The 20,860-nt window shown below is 41.9% G+C and overlaps 1 protein-coding gene across 13 annotated transcripts in view; it reads right to left on the bottom strand.

Annotated features, from left to right (window-relative positions):
- The window catches only part of TRIM66 (tripartite motif containing 66), a 63,865-nt gene that overhangs the window by 8,125 nt on the left and 34,880 nt on the right, over positions 1-20,860 (bottom strand). For 12 of the 13 annotated variants that reach the window (XM_077113914.1, XM_077113916.1, XM_077113919.1 and 9 more), the window contains 7 exons: positions 20,610-20,756; positions 17,982-18,099; positions 15,449-16,353; positions 13,944-14,105; positions 2,774-3,295; positions 2,441-2,633; positions 160-220 (listed from right to left, as the gene is read on the bottom strand). In XM_077113914.1, the coding sequence (XP_076970029.1) occupies positions 160-220; positions 2,441-2,633; positions 2,774-3,295; positions 13,944-14,105; positions 15,449-16,353; positions 17,982-18,099; positions 20,610-20,756 (2,108 nt within the window). The remainder of the gene's footprint in view (positions 1-159; positions 221-2,440; positions 2,634-2,773; positions 3,296-13,943; positions 14,106-15,448; positions 16,354-17,981; positions 18,100-20,609; positions 20,757-20,860) is intronic. The other variant, XM_077113915.1, reaches the window with a different exon arrangement.

Consider the following 20,860-nt stretch of genomic DNA (forward strand, 5'->3'; position numbering starts at 1 on the left):
CCAACCACCAGACCCCCTTGAGGAGCTTGGGTTGAAGGAAAGTACTTGCAGGCAAACTTCTACTTCCAGTTAAGTCACCAAGGACGCTAACTTCCTGTGTCAGCCTCCAAGGATGTGAAGCTGAGGGTGGGGGAGGAGCTTCAGCCAGGAGTCTGATACCTGATGCTCCGGTTTTCTTTTGTATCCAGCTCTAGGGCTCCTTGTTCCAAATTCTTAAACTCTAAGGCAAAAGACAAAAAATATCTGTGGCATAAATTTGTGTCAATACACCTGACACCCATACCTGTAATCAAACATGTGTTAACACACACTTATTACCCCTAACTGAAATTACAGAGCAATAACCACATATCTTTCATTACTCTTGGCACCCACACCCTTCACACATATCTGCAACTCACACCTCTGGCCACACACAGGTCACACAATCATGACCCATACTGTAATCAAATAGTGGTGACAATCCTACCATGTATACCTTCCTAAGAGAGAAGGAAGGCCACCTTCTCTTTAAAAAATGAACACAGATAACACTCAGAAGCTGCCTAGGAGTCGAGTATTGGGTCAGGCACTGAGGGGCCAGCTTCACATCTTCAAAGTGAGCTCATAAATCTGTTCCTAATGCACTGGTGTTGCCTACTCTGGGAGTTCACTCCATCCATCCAGCCTCTGCCTTTTCAGCTAGATGCTGGGATTCTAGCACTGCCTGAGAATCCAGCTCACACTTCATGGCAAGAGGCCTCCAGCAGCCCTCCCCTGTGCAGTAAAGTCTGCGTAGATGGACAGGGAGGCAGAATTGGGGAGATAGAAGGGAACTAACATTTATTAAGCACCTACTCAGTGCTAGCACTGTTACATGTGTTATAGGAAAACCTACCATATGTGCTAACAACATCCAAAATACTTAGTTGTATGAAATGCAGTTAATAATATATTTATTATTAAATAATAATTTATTATTTAATTATTAATAAATATTTAATTATTAATTGATGGATAAATTTTCAGTTGGTCTTATGTCCAGTGTGAGGGAAAAAAGGAGAAAATTTATCTTGTTTACATTTATTGAATGTATAGGAAATAGACTGATCATTACAAACTGGCCACCCCTATACAAAATGAAAAGTCCAAATGATCACAAGGCATCACTTCCAAACTTTCCAACTAGACCTTACCTTCCACAGAAGAAAGAAACTTTAGCTAGTATCATTTTAAAAGGAGTGTGGGAACCTGAGCAAAGAATCAGAATCAATCTCCAATGGTCTGAATTTCCTTCATTATGGGGCATAACACAAGTTCACATTACTTCCAAGTAACTCTTGTTCCTACAGAGTAAGTTACCAAGTGGTTTTACTACAGTTACTTGTTCCAGCATCCTATAAAGTAGTGTGCGAGTTTGAAGGTATTATGTACCCCAGAAAAGCCATGTCTTTTAATCCTCATTCAATATTGCTGGGTAGAATCTTCTCTATTGTTTCCATGGAGATGTGACCCAACCAATTGTGGGTGATAACTTTTGATTAGATAGTTTTCATGGAGATAAGTCTCCACCCATTCAAGACAGGGTTTCTTACTGGGGCCCTTTAAGAGGGAACCATTTTGGAAAAAGCTTTAGAACCAATAGAGACAAAAGAATAGACAGAGCCCCAGGGAAGCCACTGAAGGAGCCTGGATAGAAACCTAGTAGACATCGCCCTGTGCCTTTCTAGTTGAGAAAGAAACCCCTGAACATCATCAGCCTTCTCAAACAAAGGTATGACTTAGATTGGATATTTTTATAGCCTTGTCTTAATTTGGATATTTTCACAGCCTTAGAACTGTAAACTTGCAACTTAATAAATTCCCCTTTTTAAAAGCCGTTCTGTTTCTGGTATATCACATTCTGGCAGCTTACAAACAAGAACAAGTAGTAGCAAGGATTTGCCTTGCACTGGCAGTAATGTGAATTTGTGTTGTGCCCCACAGTGAAGGGAATTTAGACCACTGGAGATTGGTTTTGATTAGCCTCATTTACAGAGAAAGAAACCAGTTCAGAGAAGTTAGATATCTTGCTCAGGATGAAAAATAAAGAGACACCTGGCTTTCCAAGCTCTGTCTCCAGAACTCAAAGTGTATGTTCTTTTCCCTATAATATTTTTCCAAGGCTAACCCTTCTGGGGAGAGTTTTCTTGTTTCCCTATCCTAAATTCCCAAACCCCTAAGAATTTTTGCATGGGGAATATTACAGGAGGCAAATCCTGGCCATGACTGAATCAGTTGTGGCCACAATGAGAGAAGCAGAAGAGCATCAAAATTCAGTTCTAGAGAGGAGAATTCAATTTGGCCTCAGAGTGAAAAATTGCTCCCCCAGTTTGCTGGCTCTATCTTATCTGGAAGTACTGAGCCCATCTGCTCAAGTCTGTGGCCTGTACAAAAGGCAAACTGCTTACTCGTGTCTCACCTTTTGGGTTCCGATACTGTTGCAGAGCTGTGGACGTGCTGACCACTGGCACCAGTGGAGATTTTTTCACCGAGAGGTTAATTGGTTCCTCCAGATCTGAGGGGATAGCCAAATCCTTGGGAGCATCCAAACCAGAGGCTGTGAGGACTTGTCCCAGAGAGTCAGTGAAGCGGGTGGGATCATCACTTTCCATCTTTCGAAAGTGAAACACCAACAAGAATCAAAGACATTTTTGCCATTAGCAGTTTCAGAACTGTTAAGCTAAGGAAGGATGAGGCCCTCAGTGATAAGTCCAGTGATTAGCAGAGGAAGCTGAACATCCTCAAAACTTACCTTACACAGAGCATTTCCCAGGGAGTGATCAGCTCCATCCCCAGAGCACAGGCTCCCTGTAGCTCGGACAGAGCGAGGGCTGGGGCTGGATCCCGTTTCCAACTGCATGTCAGAAGGTAGAGGCATGTTCTGCAGAGGACAAACTGCCAGATTTGGCCCAGCCTGGGTGTGACCAGACATTAGGATGGGCCCAGTCTGGGAGTGATCACCTGCCAGGCTTGTGGTGGCCTGGGGTGAATTACTCATCAGGCTGGGCATGGGCTGTGGGGGGCCATGTGCATGGCTGGGCACAGTCTGCAGGGTACTAGCTGTCAGGCTGGGTATGGCTTGGCTCTGACCACTCATCAAGCTGGGTATGGTTTGGGTGGACCCACTCAGCAAGCTTGGCACCGCTGGGGGAGGGCCGGCTGTCAAGCTTTTCATGCTCTGAATCTGTGGATCTATGGTCCTTGACAGCCTGGGAGTTGACAGCTCCATCTCCAGAGTGTTGGAGAAGCCCATGATGCTCACCGAGGTGGAGTGCTGCAGTAGAGGCAAGGGTTGAATCAGGTTGTTAGCTGGGCAAGATGGGAGGGAAAGGGCAGACCCCACTGACTAGTAGCTGCACATGAACTCAGGCAGCACATGAAATCTTGTTCCCATTCTTCAATACCAAGGAGGCTGCCAGTCTATGACAAAGAAGCAGGTACTGGCTGAAGATACTAATATGTCTATGTGTGCAAAAGAGAGAGACAGAAGGAACTTACCACCTGAATAGAGGTGCACACATATATTTGTACACATCATCAGTACATCCCTACCCCAGTCTAGTGCCTAAGCAAGGGGTTGGACTGTGGGACTGCCCTCCCATTTCACACTGTCCTCTAACTATACCTCTAATGACTTCTCTTCCCTTCAGGGGAGGCCTACAGGATGGTTTCTGCTAAGTACATAAAAGTGGCAGGGGATTAAGAAAGCTCAAACTCTGATCTGCAGTGCCTAGACCTTCTCTGAGAGAATACCAAGACTTAAAGACTGCCAACCAGTCCTGGGAAGCCTGTGTCAACTCCAGGGCCTTTTCACAGGCTTGTTCAGATCACTCTAAACACTGCCAGATGAGGGCTTTAACCAAGATTATTTTAAGGTATTTTCTAGCCTTGGCATACTTGCCAAGGACAATACAAACCAGAGGCAGAGAATTTCAGAACAGCTAGATCTCAATATCTACTCAGTCTGTATAACCACGGATGAAACAATGATCTGACCACAAGAATTATCTTCTTACATCTAACTACTTGGTAACCTAAGAAGAGACTTGGAAGTTTGATAAAATTGAAAGGCTGTCCTGGAGTTATTCTTGTGCATTATATGGATATCCCTTTTTGGTTTGTGGTGTGTTGGGGTGGCTGGAGGGCAATGCCTGAAACGGCTGGACTGTGTTCCAGTGGCCTTGGTTCTTGAGGATGATTGTATGGGGATATAGATTTTACAGTGTAATTGTATGGTTGTGAAGGCCTTGTGTGTGATGCTCCTTTTGTACAGGGTGTGGACAGATGAGTAAAGGAATATGGATGAAGGGTAGATAAATAATGGGGGGGATAGGGGATGAAGTAAAGTAGATAGATTGAGGTGCTGGTAGTAAGTGAGGGAAAGGGTGGGGGTTGTGGGATATTTGAGTTTTTTCTTTTTCTTTTTCTGGAGTAATGCAAATGTTCTAGGAGTGATCATGGTGATGAATACACAACTATGTGATGATGCTGTGAGCCACTGATTGTACACCATGTATGGACTGTATGTGTGTGAAGATGTGTCAATAAAAATATATATACTTTTAAGTTGAATAAAAAAGTTGAAGACCTACAGATTTCTGGACTGAATCCATTCTGTTTTCCAGACTGGAAAAAAAAAAATGTTTGACAGAGGAAAGAGGGAAGGAGACTGGTTCTAAATGTAATAATGTATAGGCTTGATATCTCTGCCTTTTTTAAGGCCAAAGGTATAACAATCTGATATCTACTGAAAGTCAAAGGGAAAATCAAGGTATCAATATCCCTAAGCTTCCGAAATCAGTACCTTAAACCTCTCTTCTTTTTCCCATAAGGAAGACATTCAAATTTCCACAGGAAAATAAATACTTCAAATACACTCTCAAGTTCCAATATAAAGTTAGACAAGCTATTTCACAATGAAGAAAAGATTGTCCTATCTCAATGAATGTCAATCCTTTCACCCAAGTCTACAAGTCAGGCCTAAGGAGGCATCAACGCATTCCTCCTCCCTCATCCAAGCTAATACCAAACCCTATCAATTCTACCCCTTAAACTTCTCTCAAGTATGCCCACTAATTCCTCTCTTCACTGCTGTCATCCTAGCCTAACCTAACTTCTTATCTTCTGAGACAAAGTAGTAGCCTCCTCAGTGGAGAAAAATTTTCAAAACACAAATCAGATCATCATTCCCTACAGTGAATTCCCTATCCATTGCTCTTAGGATAATTGCAAAAAATGCCTCCTAAGGCTCTGATGACCTGCCCCCTGTCCTTTGCAGCCACAGCTTACAGAACAACCTTCTCTTTCTCTGCATTCCAGCCAATCAGACATTATTTTTCAGTTCCTGAAACATGCCAAGCTCTCCCTCCCTCCACCTTCAACCCTCACCACATCTAGACAGACTGCTTCCTCTGCATCAAACATTGTCTTACCTCTGCCCCCTGTGCCACTTAACCTTCAGAACTCAGCTCAACTGTCATTTTTTGTAGCAAAGGCTTCACTCATTCTCTTGACCAGACCAGGTTCACTTCTTTTATATTCTAATAACTCCTTGCACATTATCCTCATAGCACAATTTGCTATCTTTTGATTTATGTCTGTTTTCCTCACTAAACTATAAACTCCATTAGGCCATGGATTTTGTCTATTTGCTTACCCATTATATTCCTAGACTATAGAGCAGTGCCTGGCTGAATATATGAATTAATAAGCTATTTAAAATTACAAAAAACAATAACAACATGTGATTGTTTCTAAAGATCTTAAGTCAAATGAGCGGCAGTTTAGTTCTAACTGAGCTGATGAGACTCTCTAAAATAGTAATTGTTTTTATTATAGCTAAAATATATTGAGAATTAATTATTTGCAAGGCATTTTGCTAGGTATTTTGCACACATTACTTCATTTAATTTTCATAGTAACCATAAAAGGTTGTTGTGAAGGTTAAAAGAAATAACCCTTATTAACATTTAGAACAATGTTGGGCAGGTTGTAGGTGCTCAATAAGCTCTAGCCGCTGTACCACTGTTATTTATTATTATTTTACTGCTGTTGCTGCCCTAATTTTTCACTTGAGAAAAATAAGCCTCAGAAAGGCATCTGAAGGTTTTTGTTGTTGTTATTGAAAAAGCATTATTTTGTAAATTTCCATTTTTCTTTATTTGTGCTCATATATAGAAACACAACTGATTTTTATATATTGACATTGACTTAGAGACTCTGCTAAATTCACTTATTAATTGTAGTGGCTTGACTGTATTTTCTTTTGGATTTTCTGTGCACACAAATCATGTCACTTGTAAATAAGTATTTTTTTTCCCTTTCCAGTATTTACATTTCTTTTTCTTACCTTGCTTCACTAGCTAAGGTCTCCGAGATGCTGTCAAATAGAAGTAGTAATAGTAGGCATCCTTATCTCATTCCTGATTAAGTATGATAAATTTAATATAACTTTTTAATGCTATAGAACCCAGGTTTATGACACCAAAACCACACTCTTAATTCTAGCCTGTCTGCCTCTGCCCCACTCCAGGCTTGCTCCTTTCTCCTCTCTCTCTCTCCCATTCTTTGTTCTTCAATTTCATGATTCTTCTCTCATCTGCTCTCTCTTGCACTTTCTCTCTTTTCCCCTCCTTTCTCTCTTCTCATTATCTCTTTCTCCTATCTTCTCACCCTTTTCCCTTCTTATTTAACAGCTTTAAGATTTTCTAGTCTCAATTTTAAAAGCAGATGCGTTTACCTCTCCAAAGTGAAGTTTATTTTTATATTTTCCTTGGTTGTTCAATAGTCTTCAATAGAAAGCCTTCATTTTGATCTATATTCTAAGTCCCAAGGTAAAAAGGTTAAGGAGATGGAGGGGTGGAGGGAATGCTCAACCCAAATTGGGTAAACTACACAAGGAGCCTACCTTTAAGGGACTGAGGACAGAAAACAGTAGATATCTCTCAAATATGCCCTGGCCTCAGTACCTACCCCGGTTAGGTACTGCCATCGCTTTCTAACATTCTAAATATCCTTATCTATGAATGAGAATATCCAATGATTGTTGCATTCCCTTTTGTAAATTCCCATTTCCATTTCCTTCTCATGACAGTCTAATTCTTTGAGGTGGTTCTTTTGCCTTTTCCATATTTGACATAGTGTCCACCTTATCTGTTGATGTTGGACACTGAGAATGGCATAGATGGATCTCAGTAAGAACTTAGTACCAAGCACCAAAATCCATCTAGTACCAATGATAATGGGCATGTGCTGTGTGCACCAGATAAGCACAGATAAAATCCCTAAGGACAAAACTTTAAAAATTGGTGATAGAGATCACATTTGTAGGCTTATCAACCCTCTTGCCCATTTGTCCTGATTATTTATTGCATATCATGAGCTGCGGATTAATACAGTGATAGGGGAGAGGAGGGCATGCAGACTAAACTGTGGAAGAATTGTGGAAACCCTTTTGGAGCTTAATTTCAGGTAGGCCTGCTGGACCTGCTCCCATAATACTTAGAAGACAGTAAGAAGTCAGTAACATACACTGAGATATTGCAGATTAGACTGATTTTCATCTCCACACCTACCACCAATGCCAAGGAGACCAAGGTTATCTTGAGGTGGGGTGAAATTCTAGTAGTATAAACAAGAACTTGGGAAACTTCCATGGGGAAATTCTGAGAAGGGACTCAGAGAAAGTACTATGAGGAGCTTCAACAACAATGCTACAAGCTCTGCAAGCTCAGTGGCATTTCTAGAAACTGTATGCTCTTGTTAATTATTTATGATACTGAATCTGATTCTCTGGCATGAAGAGCTATAAAATCTTAAAACAAAAGGTACTTATTTCATGTAGAGGAACAAAGAAGGACGCTGAGAGCCTGCATCCTACTCTGGTTTCAGTGCTACAAGATAAATAGGGGAATAGGTAGGTCCAACTTTCAGGGAGAGGAAAGCAGACTGAGTCTTTAGGGCATGCAAGGAAGGAAAGGGATTCTCGAGGGCATTTGAGTCAAAGAAAAGCTTGGGAGTGTAGCCATGTTGTCTGGCACTTGGTGCCTCACACATAAAAAAAGCTTAATTGACAATGGACATGATATTGTCTACCCAGAATTGTTAGGAAGTCAAAGGACAAAAGGTAAAAGTGTTTTGCCAGCCATGAAGAATGCAAAGAGCTATCACTGACACTACTGAGATGTCAACTATGTAACTGGTACCTTAATTTTATCTTCACATATAAAACCTTGAGATTTCAGGAGTAAAACTATGAATTTGGAGGTTTGTAAGTGAAAATAAGCTATTTTCTAGGTCAGAGAGGAAGAAGTTAAAATACCAAAAACATTTATGCTGATAATCAAATCAGTTATCTTTGATTGAGAAGAGAAACAACTTCCAGCCTAAAGAGCTCTCACTTCTCTCCCTTAACTATCGTCTCCTCATTCGCACCTTATTTTCTCTCCTTCTCCCAAATTGTATGTCACTGTTCCTGAACCGTTCCTCCTTTCCTCTCCTAATTTCTATCTGCCACCTACCTGACCTGTGACTTGCCTGACTTGTCTGGATTACCTCACTTACAACCTATTCAACCTACCTGTCTGAATCACTTGACTCCACAACCTGCCTGAAGTGGGACCTCCTAAATTGTCTGATTTTCAACCTCATATACTTGTCACCTATGCAATCCTTCACCTGATTGTCTGACTTGTCATCTCCCTGGCCTGTACCTTACAGCCTGCTCCGCCCTCCCCATCTTCACCATCCAGATCTTTTTCTGAAGAGTTCAAAATGCTTACATTATTCTAATGATTGCCATACAGTGACGTCAGAATTCAGTGAAAGCAGTGTTCTTTCACTTTAACAGTATGGGAAATTGAGACACAGAGTGATTAACCAGATTTTCCAAGGTCGTACAGGCCCAAGGCTAGGTATCTGGACACAGTCTTGAAAATTTGCTGGTTGATTCTGATTTTGTGCCATTAGTTAGAAAGCTACTGTCCTAGTAAGAAGTGATTGAGAAATCAATAAACAGACACTTAGTGCACATTCCCTGAGTTTAATATAAATTTCAGGTTCTTACAGAAAGATAATGTTGCTGGGAGTAAAGTAGTGTAGATCGGGTAATGTTCCACATAAAATAATTTTCCAGATATCTGAAACACACCTCTTTCAGTAACAAAATGCAATTGGCATAAAACATTATTTTGAATGAAGTTACTTCTAAAATACCTTACACTCTACCCTGTCTTATTAAACTGAGTACATGGAACCTAATGAGGTAATTTCTTAGAGACATCATGGAACTTTGATGAACCTCTGTGGCTGGGGTGGACCACAGTTCAGTGATACTCTCGGGAACTTCTAAGAATGTAGGGCTTAATTTGCCCTTTCATTGAATGATCTCATATTGTGGTACTTTTTCCAGGTGATGATTCTTGTCTTCCCTTTTTGGTAGCTGTCATTACTAAGTCCAAACTCCCTGTTTCTAATCTGCTTACTGCTGTAACGTAGAAGAACTAAAAAATTTCCAAAGGAAACCTAAAACTAAGCTTCTTAGGTCAAGAACGCTAACTATGTACCTGAGTATGGGCATATGCTTACATACAGAATAAGATGTATGGTTCTATGACATCTGTTTTTGTTGTTGCTCCAAAACTTTGCCTGCTTTTTGTCCTAGTGGTTAAAATTGTCAAAGACTGACCACTGTGTGAATGTGCAGTAAGAGAAAGGGCCAATGACTTGGGAGTTTTATCTTGGGAACACATTGAGGATCTTCACTCTGGCTGAAAGAAGCAAATAAGTAAACAGGATAGAAGTAAAACAATTTGTGAATATCCTTAGAATATTTCAGTGCTTTAACAACTTCAAGATTATGTCGAGTGGCTTAACAGTACTAGATCATGAAACAACTGAATAAGCTGAGGTAGGAACTAATTTTTCTGGTAAGTGCTTTCACATGTTTGTTTTTAATAGCAATGTCGTTGTTCTTATTTACAGTGATTGCTTCTCCATCTCAATGAAAGTTCTCGTACTCAAGGTTTTGCTTATGGATGTAACATGCTGATAGATGCTAACTGACCAAAGTCATAGGGGAAGAGCTCAGGGGTGGTGAAAACAGAAGAACTGAAGATGTCCAGTGCTCTGATGATCCAGGGAGGACAGAAAAACAAAGAAAATCATGGGAAGATCCCAGAGTTTGAGCATAAAAGAAATAGGAAAGAAATGGATTCCAGCAAGTCTGAAGTAAAAGTCACAATGAGTGCACCCCTCCAAACCCAAGTCTTGGAGACTCAGAAGAATTAGGCCAGTGGTATTTTTCCCAGGCCAGAACAGAATTTTCTTAAATAGAAAATATAAGGCCTAGGAGTTAGAACCCACTTTTGCTTATGGGCCAGGAAACCTAGGCAAATATTTTGAGTGAAAGCAGGATAGGACTAAGGAGGATAGGCTTAAAGGGTGCTAATTTCAGGGATCCAGACCTGGTGAATTTTTGGCTTTACTCCTGAATAGGTCAGAGTAGGTCTCTGTACAGTTACAGTCCTGTAACCAGGACATAGGCTGTGTCCTAAGAAAGCCTCACCAGAATCCCAGAGAATTTTGAGCGAAAGTTGCTGTGAGGGCCAGGTTATGAGGAAAAGATCATTGCTGAAGTTGAAGTTCTGGTCCATAGATGCAGATTTGGAGACTGTGAAGGCAGGATGTCTAATTTTTCTTCACATGTGCCAGGGTTTAGGATATAAGGTTAAGCAACTCATTTCTCATCTCCAGGCTTCAATTTCCTTCTCCACAGGCTAACACAGATTTCACTGAGTTGTCGCAAGAATCAAAGTAAGAACTTTGGTACATGCTTCAGTAATGGTATGAATGCTATTTACCTGAGTCATTATCCTTTACTCTTTTTTCATTATTCTTAATAATTTGTATCATTAGAATGGCTACTGCTTCTGTATCATTTACTGAAACTACATCTCAGACTCTTCTGAAGCCATGAGCAGCAGCCCGGTGGCCTCAAAGTCCTCTATTGAAGATCTGGGTCTACAGTATAAGCAGAAGAGAGTTCCCTCTTATAAGTGAATTGGGGCACAGAGACAGTTCTTTGTGATGCCTACAGCCTTGACTCCATGAGAGCTTTCAGGAAAGGACTGCATGGATTTTTCAACCGTCACCTAGCTCTGAAGTATGAAGTGAAGCCATCAAAATGTCTTCCATTTTCACTTGGGAAAGAAGGGGTTCTGTTATAGAATTGTAACCATGCCATTTTTTCAGTGTGGTTCAGTCAAGATTAGGAAGTTTAGGCAACATTTAGTGCCAGACAAGTGACAGCATTCATTCAAAAACATCCTGTTGGATGCAGAAGGTGGTGGGATAAATTGCTCCTGAAATTGCAGGGCTCAGACCATTAGAAAATCTATTCTAGAATTTGCACATATGATTTTCATCAGCAATATCTATTTTCACCTTCAACTCATTTAGCACTGATTTCACAGTCCTTGTGCACAGATGTTCTGCTTTAAAAAAGTCCTCCTTGTGATGAGATGATATAAGGTCGATGAGCAGCTCAGAGCATGAGTCCCTGTGGAACATGCAGACAGGTGCCTGGTGCCTCAGGTTCGTCTGGTCTATGACCTTCAAACAAGCTTCTGATTTCCCTGGCACTCACAGGCCAGCATGGACCGAGGAGCAGGCTAGAGTCCAAGACATTTTTACCAGATAAAGACAACCAAAACTAAGCTAGGCTGGGTCCTAAAGCCTCTCCCCAAACCAAGGCCTCAATCTATTGTCAAAGACTATAAAGATAGGAAAAATTCAGTGAGAGGTCAAGTAGAGTCCTATTTCTCCCACTGCAGTGCACAGAGAGAGGCAATTTAACCTAGTGAATTAACATATGTTGAGTCAGGAACCTGTGTTCTGGAGCTAACAGTGCCCATGGCCAGCTGTTTAACTTTTAGGTAGGTAACTTAACCTCTCTGTGTCTCAGTTTCCAGATCTCTCAAAGGGGAATAAGAAAGCAGCTTCCTCATAGTATTGCTAGGATAAACAAAGAGATAAAATGTAACAATCCATATAAAAAACATTTGGTTTTAACAAAGCAGAATATACTATACAAATTGTTGTCACTCAATGATAAGATGCTCAAAATGTTTGCTATCCTCGTTTCACACCCTCCACCCCAACCAACCCCAGTTTCAAGGCAATTCTCTCTCTCAAAAAAAAACCCTTTTTCTAATTGCATAACTTTGGATTAACAAGAAGTACTTCTCTCAGTCAAGTAGACCCAGATGTCCTCTGGATTAGAAGGCAACTTTCAGGCCCTTTACCTGGAAGTCCAAGCCATGAAAAAGCCCAAGACATCTAAATAATGCAAGGCCTCCTACCCCTCCACACCTCTGTATGAGTCCCAGTTAATAAGGACCAGAGACAGCTCAAATGAGAAGTTAGGATTCCAAGGACCTTCTTTATCCCTGCTGCCAATCCTGTAGCTACACAGGTGGGAAGCATCCCCTGCTACTCAAAGAGCCCTCCGACACAGACAGCACAGACTTCATACTAGTATGTGGCTCACCTTCCTTCCTCTGTACTGTGTACAGGAACAGAACTAAGAACAGAACAGAACTGAGGCGCACTAAATAAGCAGCAGTATTTTCTGCATGGTTTATGGTACCATTTGAATACTGGACGGTACCATTTGAGCACTGGTGACTCTCATGCTTCCTTCTGAATTACAGACATCTAGTGCTAGCTGACTTTTGGTCATCTTCTAATGTGTCTTGCACAGGAGAACATTAACAGTTCAAACTTTAACTTCTTTCTCCCAAAAACAATGCTCTTCTTTCTTCCATGACCTCCATCACAGGGAACGGCTACCCAGCAGGCCAAGGAGATCTTAGTGTTAAGCCAAAGGACTTCCCCTAAGACATGGCAATGGTGTTTTGGGGCAAAACCCAGTTGGATAGGAATACAGAACAATTAGTAGAGCTAGTTGTTTGCAGGGCCAGAGGGTTGCTACAGAGCTAAGGATGCAGGCCGGGAGGGTTCAGAAGACCTGACAGAGCTTCAAATACAGAGGTGAGTGAAGGTATTTGGCTGAGGGTATTAGGCCAGAGAAAGTAATAGGATAAATGGAACAGGGACACAGAAAGGGGCAGCTCAGGGCATGGCACAGGACTAAGATTTCAGCTCCAAGGATGACAGGGGTGGGGGTGAAGGGAAGAGATGGAAGTAGGGCAGCTGAGGCATTGTGGGATTCTGTGTTATTGCCAGGGTAAATGAATACTTCTAGCAAGCTGGTAGTTGGGTGGGAGGGCAAGCCTCTAAGAGCTCATCTTCAAGAGACCTTAGTGCCCCTAGATGCTCAGCTACCTCTGTAGGACAGCTCTGCAGACAATTCACCCCAAAAATTCCATTGATTCAAATTTTAAGGCCAATCAACTTTGAATTGTAGGAGCCACATAAAATATTCTCCCCATTTTCATTATAGAGATGAAAAAGTTCAGGCTTTAGATTCCCATAGACCTTGTTTTGAATAAACCTCAGCTCCCTCATTTACTAGTTGTAGGCCCCTGGACCTCAGTGTCCTTAGCCACAAAATGGGAATGCCTACCTCATGGAACTGTTCAGAAGTTAAGTGAGATAATGCTTGTGAAGCACCATGTACAGTTCCAAGTTCAATAAATTGTTCAATAAAGGCTTTATTTTCCTTCCCCCCTCCCATCCTAAATGAAGTCAAGTAGGTCACACTGTAAGTGTATATATGGGAGTGAAAATAGGGGTGGAGGAAAACCTATATTGTTGACTCACTAGGACAGAAAGCATGTAATATCCAGGGATGGAATAGGCAGGCATGCTCCTCTCCCTGCCCAATCATTCTCATCCAGGACCCTGGGGTCTTAGCTGGCAGACCGTCCCATGGGGATAGGGAAAGCAGGTTCCCTTAGTACCTTTCTCACCACATTCGGAGAGGAGTGCTGGATGGTGCTGTCCAATGAGGGAACACTGAGAGAAGTTTCTTCTCCAGACACCTGGGGCAAGGCAGCAACAGTATTCTTGTCAAGTGAGAGAGCTGGCTTTGGGCCCTCAGATGCTGGGGTTTCATCTGTAGCCTGGAGGAGAAAATAAAAACCTGTGTGGGTTTCACTGAAGAGAGTAGCAGCAAAGGATAGAGCACCCCATTTCCCCTGCCCCATCTATTAGCATCCTCTACACCTTGTGAACTACTTAAAAAAATTGCAAAAAAAAGATAAACTCATCTAAACTCTTCCTAAGAATATGACCTAATATGAAGTCTCAGAGAGTAGAACCCAAACTAAAAATTCTAAGCTAGCTTTGTCAGATTCACACTAGTAATCATAACACTGTTTTGACTTATATTTAGCTTGTGATCCTCTATAAATCCTAGATCCATCATTCGTGGCCATCATGAGGTTATTCCATATCCCCTCCTCAAAGAATGCATTTGATGCATGATCTGAAGTCATCAGTACTGAAGCACGTGAGGCCTTAAAGTTTATAACAAAGGAAAAGTCCACAGAGCTGCTTTGAAAATATAGAAGTGATTACAGATTTAAAGGAGACACTAGTATGGAAAGAGTGAGGAAAGGTAGGGAGAAGGGGCTAGAATAGGAGGCCATAGGAGAAAAAAAAATAGTAGGAGCTATATAATATGGAATGCAGCAAGGATCCCAAAGGTACAAACTGTTCTTCTTCAATAGGCTTTAGGAGAGGAAAAAAAAGGAGCAGCATTAAAAATCCCCCTAGAGATTCTGAGAATAAGACCTCTTTTGCAGTATTACAGAAGAGCCAGCTCTTCTTGGCTGTACCACTCAATGTTGTATGACCACTAAGCAAATTGAACCTGAACCTCCATTTCTGCACCTATAAAACATGGATGGTAATACCTACCAATCAATGCAGTTGGTACGATAAATCATTTAGTACGTATAAAGAATGCCTAGCTTAGTGGACATGAAATACATTTAAATATCTGTGTAATATTATAAGTATTTATAATATAAATTTAATATAAAATATAAAATATTTATAATATAAATACTATAAAAATGCTGCCCACTAGCATCACTGTACTCCTTATGCTCACCCTTCCCCATACCCAGGATTCATAAATTCACAGCACAGGAATTGGGAGATTCAAAAGATTAGAATCAGCCTCCCTTCTGTGCTGACACTGGCAGGAGTCCAGCACAGCACAGAGCCAGGTCCCTAGTGTCACCTAAGTGGGCAGACCTAATTCAGGCCACTCCAGAATGAGTGCTGAGTTGAAACCTGGGATGGGGGCATTCTCTGAGATGGGAAGTTGAACCCAGGGCAGTTTTGGAATGTGAGATGAAGAAATTGTACTGCTGTGCACCCTGGGATTGGGGAAGCTTGTTTCCTCAACTATCCTAGGATGGGGAGAATACATGCCCGAAGCTACGCTGAGGTTCACCTGTAGGGTGTCCTCCTGGCTCTGGGACTGGACAGGTGCTGGCTGCCTCACGATGTAGTTGATCTGCCCCACAATGGTTTGCTGAAGATGCTGAGGAGACTTAGTCTGACTCAGTTGCAGGCTGGGCTGTTGAGCCTGAAGGAGAAGTTCTAGGTCCTTCTGCATTTCCTCCAGTTCAAACTTGTGGTGCATTATATCCACATTCTGGGAACAGCCAGGCCCAGGAGGATTCTCATGCTGACTAGAAGCCAGAGGCTGGGTTGGAGGTAGAGATGGAGTTGGCTGCTGCTGGGGTGGAGGTGGAGGAGGTGGGAGAGGTGGCGGTTGCTGCTGTGGCTGCTGCTGAAAATGGCTGAGCTTCAGTTTCTGGTGGTGGCCAAACTGGACTTGGATAGAGGGTGTCTGTAAGGTGGGCTGTGCAAGGGCCCCTTGCTGAACATCCTGTGGGGGGACGATGCACACAGGCTGGGAAGAAGGCTGCTGCCCTAGCCGCTGTGATGTGCTCTCCTGTTCCACTGTGGGTTGAGTTTCCAACCAGGGCTGCAGCAGCTTTGGAGGATGAGGATTGCAAGCCAGCTCCTTCTCCCTGGGCAGCAAGGTGGGGCACTGCAGTGACCCCAATTGTTGTGACAACATCTCAGGGGGCGGCCTAAAGCTGTGGGCTGGGTGTATATTGGATGGGGGTGCCTGGGCTTTGAGGGAAGGTGAGACTGGGGAGCAATGGGAACAGCACACAGATGAGGAACACAGTACTGGAGCCTGGAACTTGTGTGAGGGGTGGCTGAGAGCTTCTTGCGGAGCCACTGGGGACTGATGGCTTTGATAAAAGGATGATGGTCCCTGTAAGCCTCCATAAGCTGGAGTATCTGCCCGGGACAGCTGTCCACCCTCAGTAGTTATGCAGCCTGGAAATTCAGAATGGAAAGTTTTTCTAAAGATAATCTGCAATTGTTTCCTGTCCCCACCCCTTGCTACTACCTCTTACTCCTGAAGACTAAAGGACCTCAACCCCTAATCTTCAAGACTCAGACCAGAATGTTCTTAGCAATAAGCCCTGTATGTGCCTGCTTTGGGGGGCCTGGGACATTTGAAAAATTAGCTTAGCTTTTAACAGATGTTCAGCCCTGACTGCTTCTATCCCACTAAGGAAATCAAGGACTCCCTCAAATAGCACTCATTTCTTTTTTAACAGAACAATCCCAGAGAGACTCTAACAAAAAGAACCACTCTTGGGGATGTAGGAGGAGCAGAGAGGTGGGGAAAGAATGTGTTGTTATAAAGTAGCAAAGGATAGAGTCATGCCTGGGACAAATGAGCAAGTCCCTAAATACAACACGTGGGGAACCATGTGTTGAGAAAGTAGGATGGAAAAGAGAGGGGAAACTTCAAAGCCAGTTCAGTGCCAGACAACAACACTGCCCCCCTCTGAGGTCTCTGGGCCCCTTGTATATGAATGGATAATATCTATGATATCTCAGTCTAATAGCTCCTTCAACTAATTGTTTTGATGAGGCAAACTTAGGAGAAGACTGAACTCCTTGAAGGAAGGAGATGTGACTTATTTACCTTTGGTCCCTTAGTGCCTAGCATGGGGTTATGATCTAGAGCAGATGCCCACTAAAAGTCTTTCAGATTAAATCAAAGGGGAGAGGAAAGCAAAGAATAAACCTAAGCATAATTATCACCTTGCTAATTTCAAGAAACTTTCAATGAGATTAACAGACCCAAGTGAAAGGAGAAGTCAATCATTAGTTTAACAAACCTTCCATTTGTCAACACAGGGACAACTTCAATTGTCTATATTCTACTTTAAAAACTGAATGCCAGTGGTAGAATTTTCATCTGCCATGCAGGAGACCTGGGTTCAATTCCTGGCCCATGCACTTCCCGAAACAAACAAATGAAACAAAACAAATGAACAAAAAACAAAAAATTCAACAAATGGTGCTGCAATAACAGGATAGTCACATGGAAAAAGAATTAAATGTGGCCCCTGCCATACGTCATACAAAAAAACAAAAAACTGAATGTAAGCAAATTATTGCAGCAGGGAAGAAAAGGACACAAGGTCATGAGTTATCTGCTTACATCTCAAATTCCAAAAGATGTGTATTCCATACACACACAGTATCTCACTGTTGCTGAGATACCCCTCTCTGTGCCCAATACATGTATATCCTTGTATAGCCATGGAGACATAAGTTCACCTGCTCTGCCATACAGCATGCTGGAGAGCAAGGTCACTCACTGTCTTGTCTCCTCCCCAGTAATGAAACTAAGGTAACAGGGGCATTCATGTAGGATTAGAAGCTCATATTTCAACAGTTCTTATCACAAAGTCCTGTATTACCTTACCACAGCTCTTAGCAAAATAAATAAATAAATAATGTTTGCTGGATGACTTCAAGACACTGGCAGTCTCAGGGAAAACTTTCTCTTTGGTATTTACTTACCTACCCAGTAAGCTAAGCAGATGCTCTATACTCATTCTTTTACAATTATGTAAAAGCCCACAGGATGGACCCTGGCTCACCAAGGGAAGCCAGCTGCTTGGTCCAGAAGTTAGGCTCCCAGGTGAATCTGATACTCCAAGGGGAGCCAGGATCCGTATTACAACTTGTCTCCAGCAATCGCTGCATCTGAAACACAATCTGACAGCAGTACCAAAGGTCATTTCTTTGGGCATCCTGAACCTGAATGACAACTCTCTTTCTCTCACTCTCTTGATAGGTTGAAGGACTCAAAGTCATGGCCCTTTAGGCTCTGGTCATTTCCCATATATAAGCTCATTTCCTTGTACCTTAGAACCTTCCCTTCCCCTGGCTAACATACTGCCTTTCATCAAGGCTTCTGGGACCCCGATATCCTTATTGGGGGGAATGATGCATAATTCTCCCTCAGGACATCACTTCTCTGGCAACTTTCTCTAAGGCATCCTATTCATTCTTCCATCACTAGAATTTGAAAGCCTATAGATGAGTAGACATTCTCTGAGCTCCCCGTTGCTATTCTTATACCCACATGTAAACACTCTTCCATCTTACTCAACTGTACTCATCCTCCCTCATCACTGCCATCTATCTCCTATTACTCTACCAGTAATCTAGGACTGTGGCGAGTGTTCAACTTACCCTGCCATCATAGTTAACTAATGTTCCAATCAACACCTTGGCCTCTTATTTCCTTGATCTTATTTTTAACACCAATAATCTTTTTTCAGTTTAGTTACCATACTCATACTCTTCATCATATAGAACCATTCTACCTATGAGACCTTAAACTCCAACAACTTGCCCTTCCTGATCATAATTAGTTCTTGCTCTTTCAAAGCATATCCTTCAACCTTACTGAACTCTTTAAGCACTACTCCATTAATCGATAGGGCCTTCCCAGCTTCCCATCATTTTCAGCAGCAATGCCATTACTTCCTTAATTACCTCTGCCTCACTAATTCCTAACCACCAAAACCATATTATCTGCTTAAGTGACCATTAACTTCAGGGGGACACTTCCATCCTTTTTCTTATCACTGATCAGCTTCCTCTTCCACTGTCCTCAATGACTATTTAGATCTTTACTTCTCTCCTCAATGCCAGTTACCCAAAGCTTAATGCTCTTATTCTTATCTTCTTCTTCACAGAGAAGAGAAGAGACCATAAAGGACAAACTCCCTTCCACTTGTATCCTCTTACTCTAAACTTAACTTCATTATACTAGTGTCTTCCTATCCTCCCATTTCAGAAGGGAGGGTCTCCTGTGTTTCAAGTCAACCCATTTACTGTAGACTCCACTTTCTCCTGCCTTCTCAGTAAGCTACCACACATCTCTTCTATCTTAAACCTCCCCCACACCACATAAATGTGTTTTTCATACTAAAATAAATTAAGAAATTTCCCCTCACAAGCTACTTTCCTATTTCCCTTCTTTTCATTTCTGTTTCTACTTCTTCACCTCCCAACCTCAGACCTCTCATTCTGGCTTTTGACCCTCCTACTTTACTGGAACTTCCTTTGAAAGATCTCCAGGGACCTCCTGATTCACAGGCATCAAAACTTCTCTTTACTAGTCATCCTCTTCCATTTATGTAACATTGACAACAATAACCACTTGAAATTTGAAACTCTGTTAATTTCTGTGCAACACACTCTCCTGTTTCTCCTCTGACTTCAGCTTCTCACTCTCCTTTACTCTTCTTCTATCTATGCTGAAAATGATGGTGTTTCCCTGGGTTCCAAATGTGTTCTTCTCTTCCCCCATGCATTCTTCCAAGATAATACCACCAATATTCCACTGACTCAAAACCCTATATCCACCCTTAACCTTTTTTCTGATTTTTAGAACCATCTATCTTTAGAACCATCTATCAAAAGAGGACCTACATATGGATTAAAAATTAATAAATAATAGGGGGAACAAATGTTAAAATAAATTTAGTAGATTGAAATGCTAGTGATCAATGAAAGGGAGGGGTAAGGGGTATGACACATATGAATTTTCTTCTGTTCTCTTTTTATTTCTTTTTCTGAATTGATGCAAATGTTCTAAGAAATGATCATGATCAATATACAACTATGTGATGATATTGTGAGTTACTGATTATATAACAAGAATGGAATGATCACATGGTAAGAATGTTTGTGCTTGTATGTGATTATGTTTCATAAATAAATAAATAAAGAGGACCTACAGACATTTTAGATTTGACAATCCCAACTTAAACCTATCTATTTCTTCCAAAATCTAGTCCTTCTCCTGGGCATTAACATCCTTCCAAGACCAATACTTCAATAGCATCATACTCAACTCCTCCTTTCCTCTTAACCCCCTATTCAGACCCCATTAACTTTCTATTGGATGTCCAACAGACTGCTAGTGCCCAGGATAATATCTGAGTTCATGATCTGAGACAAAGAACTATAGACTTGCCCAGCTGACTTACCTATGAGAAGGCAGGGCCATTTCAGCACCTGGGTCCTTAATACTGTGGGGTTTGGTAAAAAACACAAATGGTATTCACTTACTAGGCAAAAAGCAGTAACTGAAATTGAAGGATAGATGGGGCTGCTGTCTTACTCTTCCTTTATATTCTAAAGAAAGGCACTTTCAAGGACAGCCTTGTTAACCCTGGGACAGATTTGGTGCTCTGATCAGATCCCCTTACCAGCTCTTTGCTGAAAAGGAAGGGGACACTGGTTTTGCTGCAGACAGCCCAGTTGATGAAATTCTGCACATGCTCAAACTGACGATTGAGAACCATGATGCTCTGTAATTGCTGCTCCAGCTTCCGCTTTCTTTCAGTAGTAATGCCCTGGGTACAGAGAGAGAAGACTGAGTCCTTGACTTGTTCTTGGACTGTGGTCCACTTGCTTGGGAAGCCTGGTAGTAGGTGTGTAAAAGTGTGAATAATGACAG

The sequence above is a fragment of the Tamandua tetradactyla genome, chromosome 8 (assembly GCF_023851605.1).
Source record: "Tamandua tetradactyla isolate mTamTet1 chromosome 8, mTamTet1.pri, whole genome shotgun sequence".
NCBI classification, from domain to species: domain Eukaryota; kingdom Metazoa; phylum Chordata; class Mammalia; order Pilosa; family Myrmecophagidae; genus Tamandua; species Tamandua tetradactyla.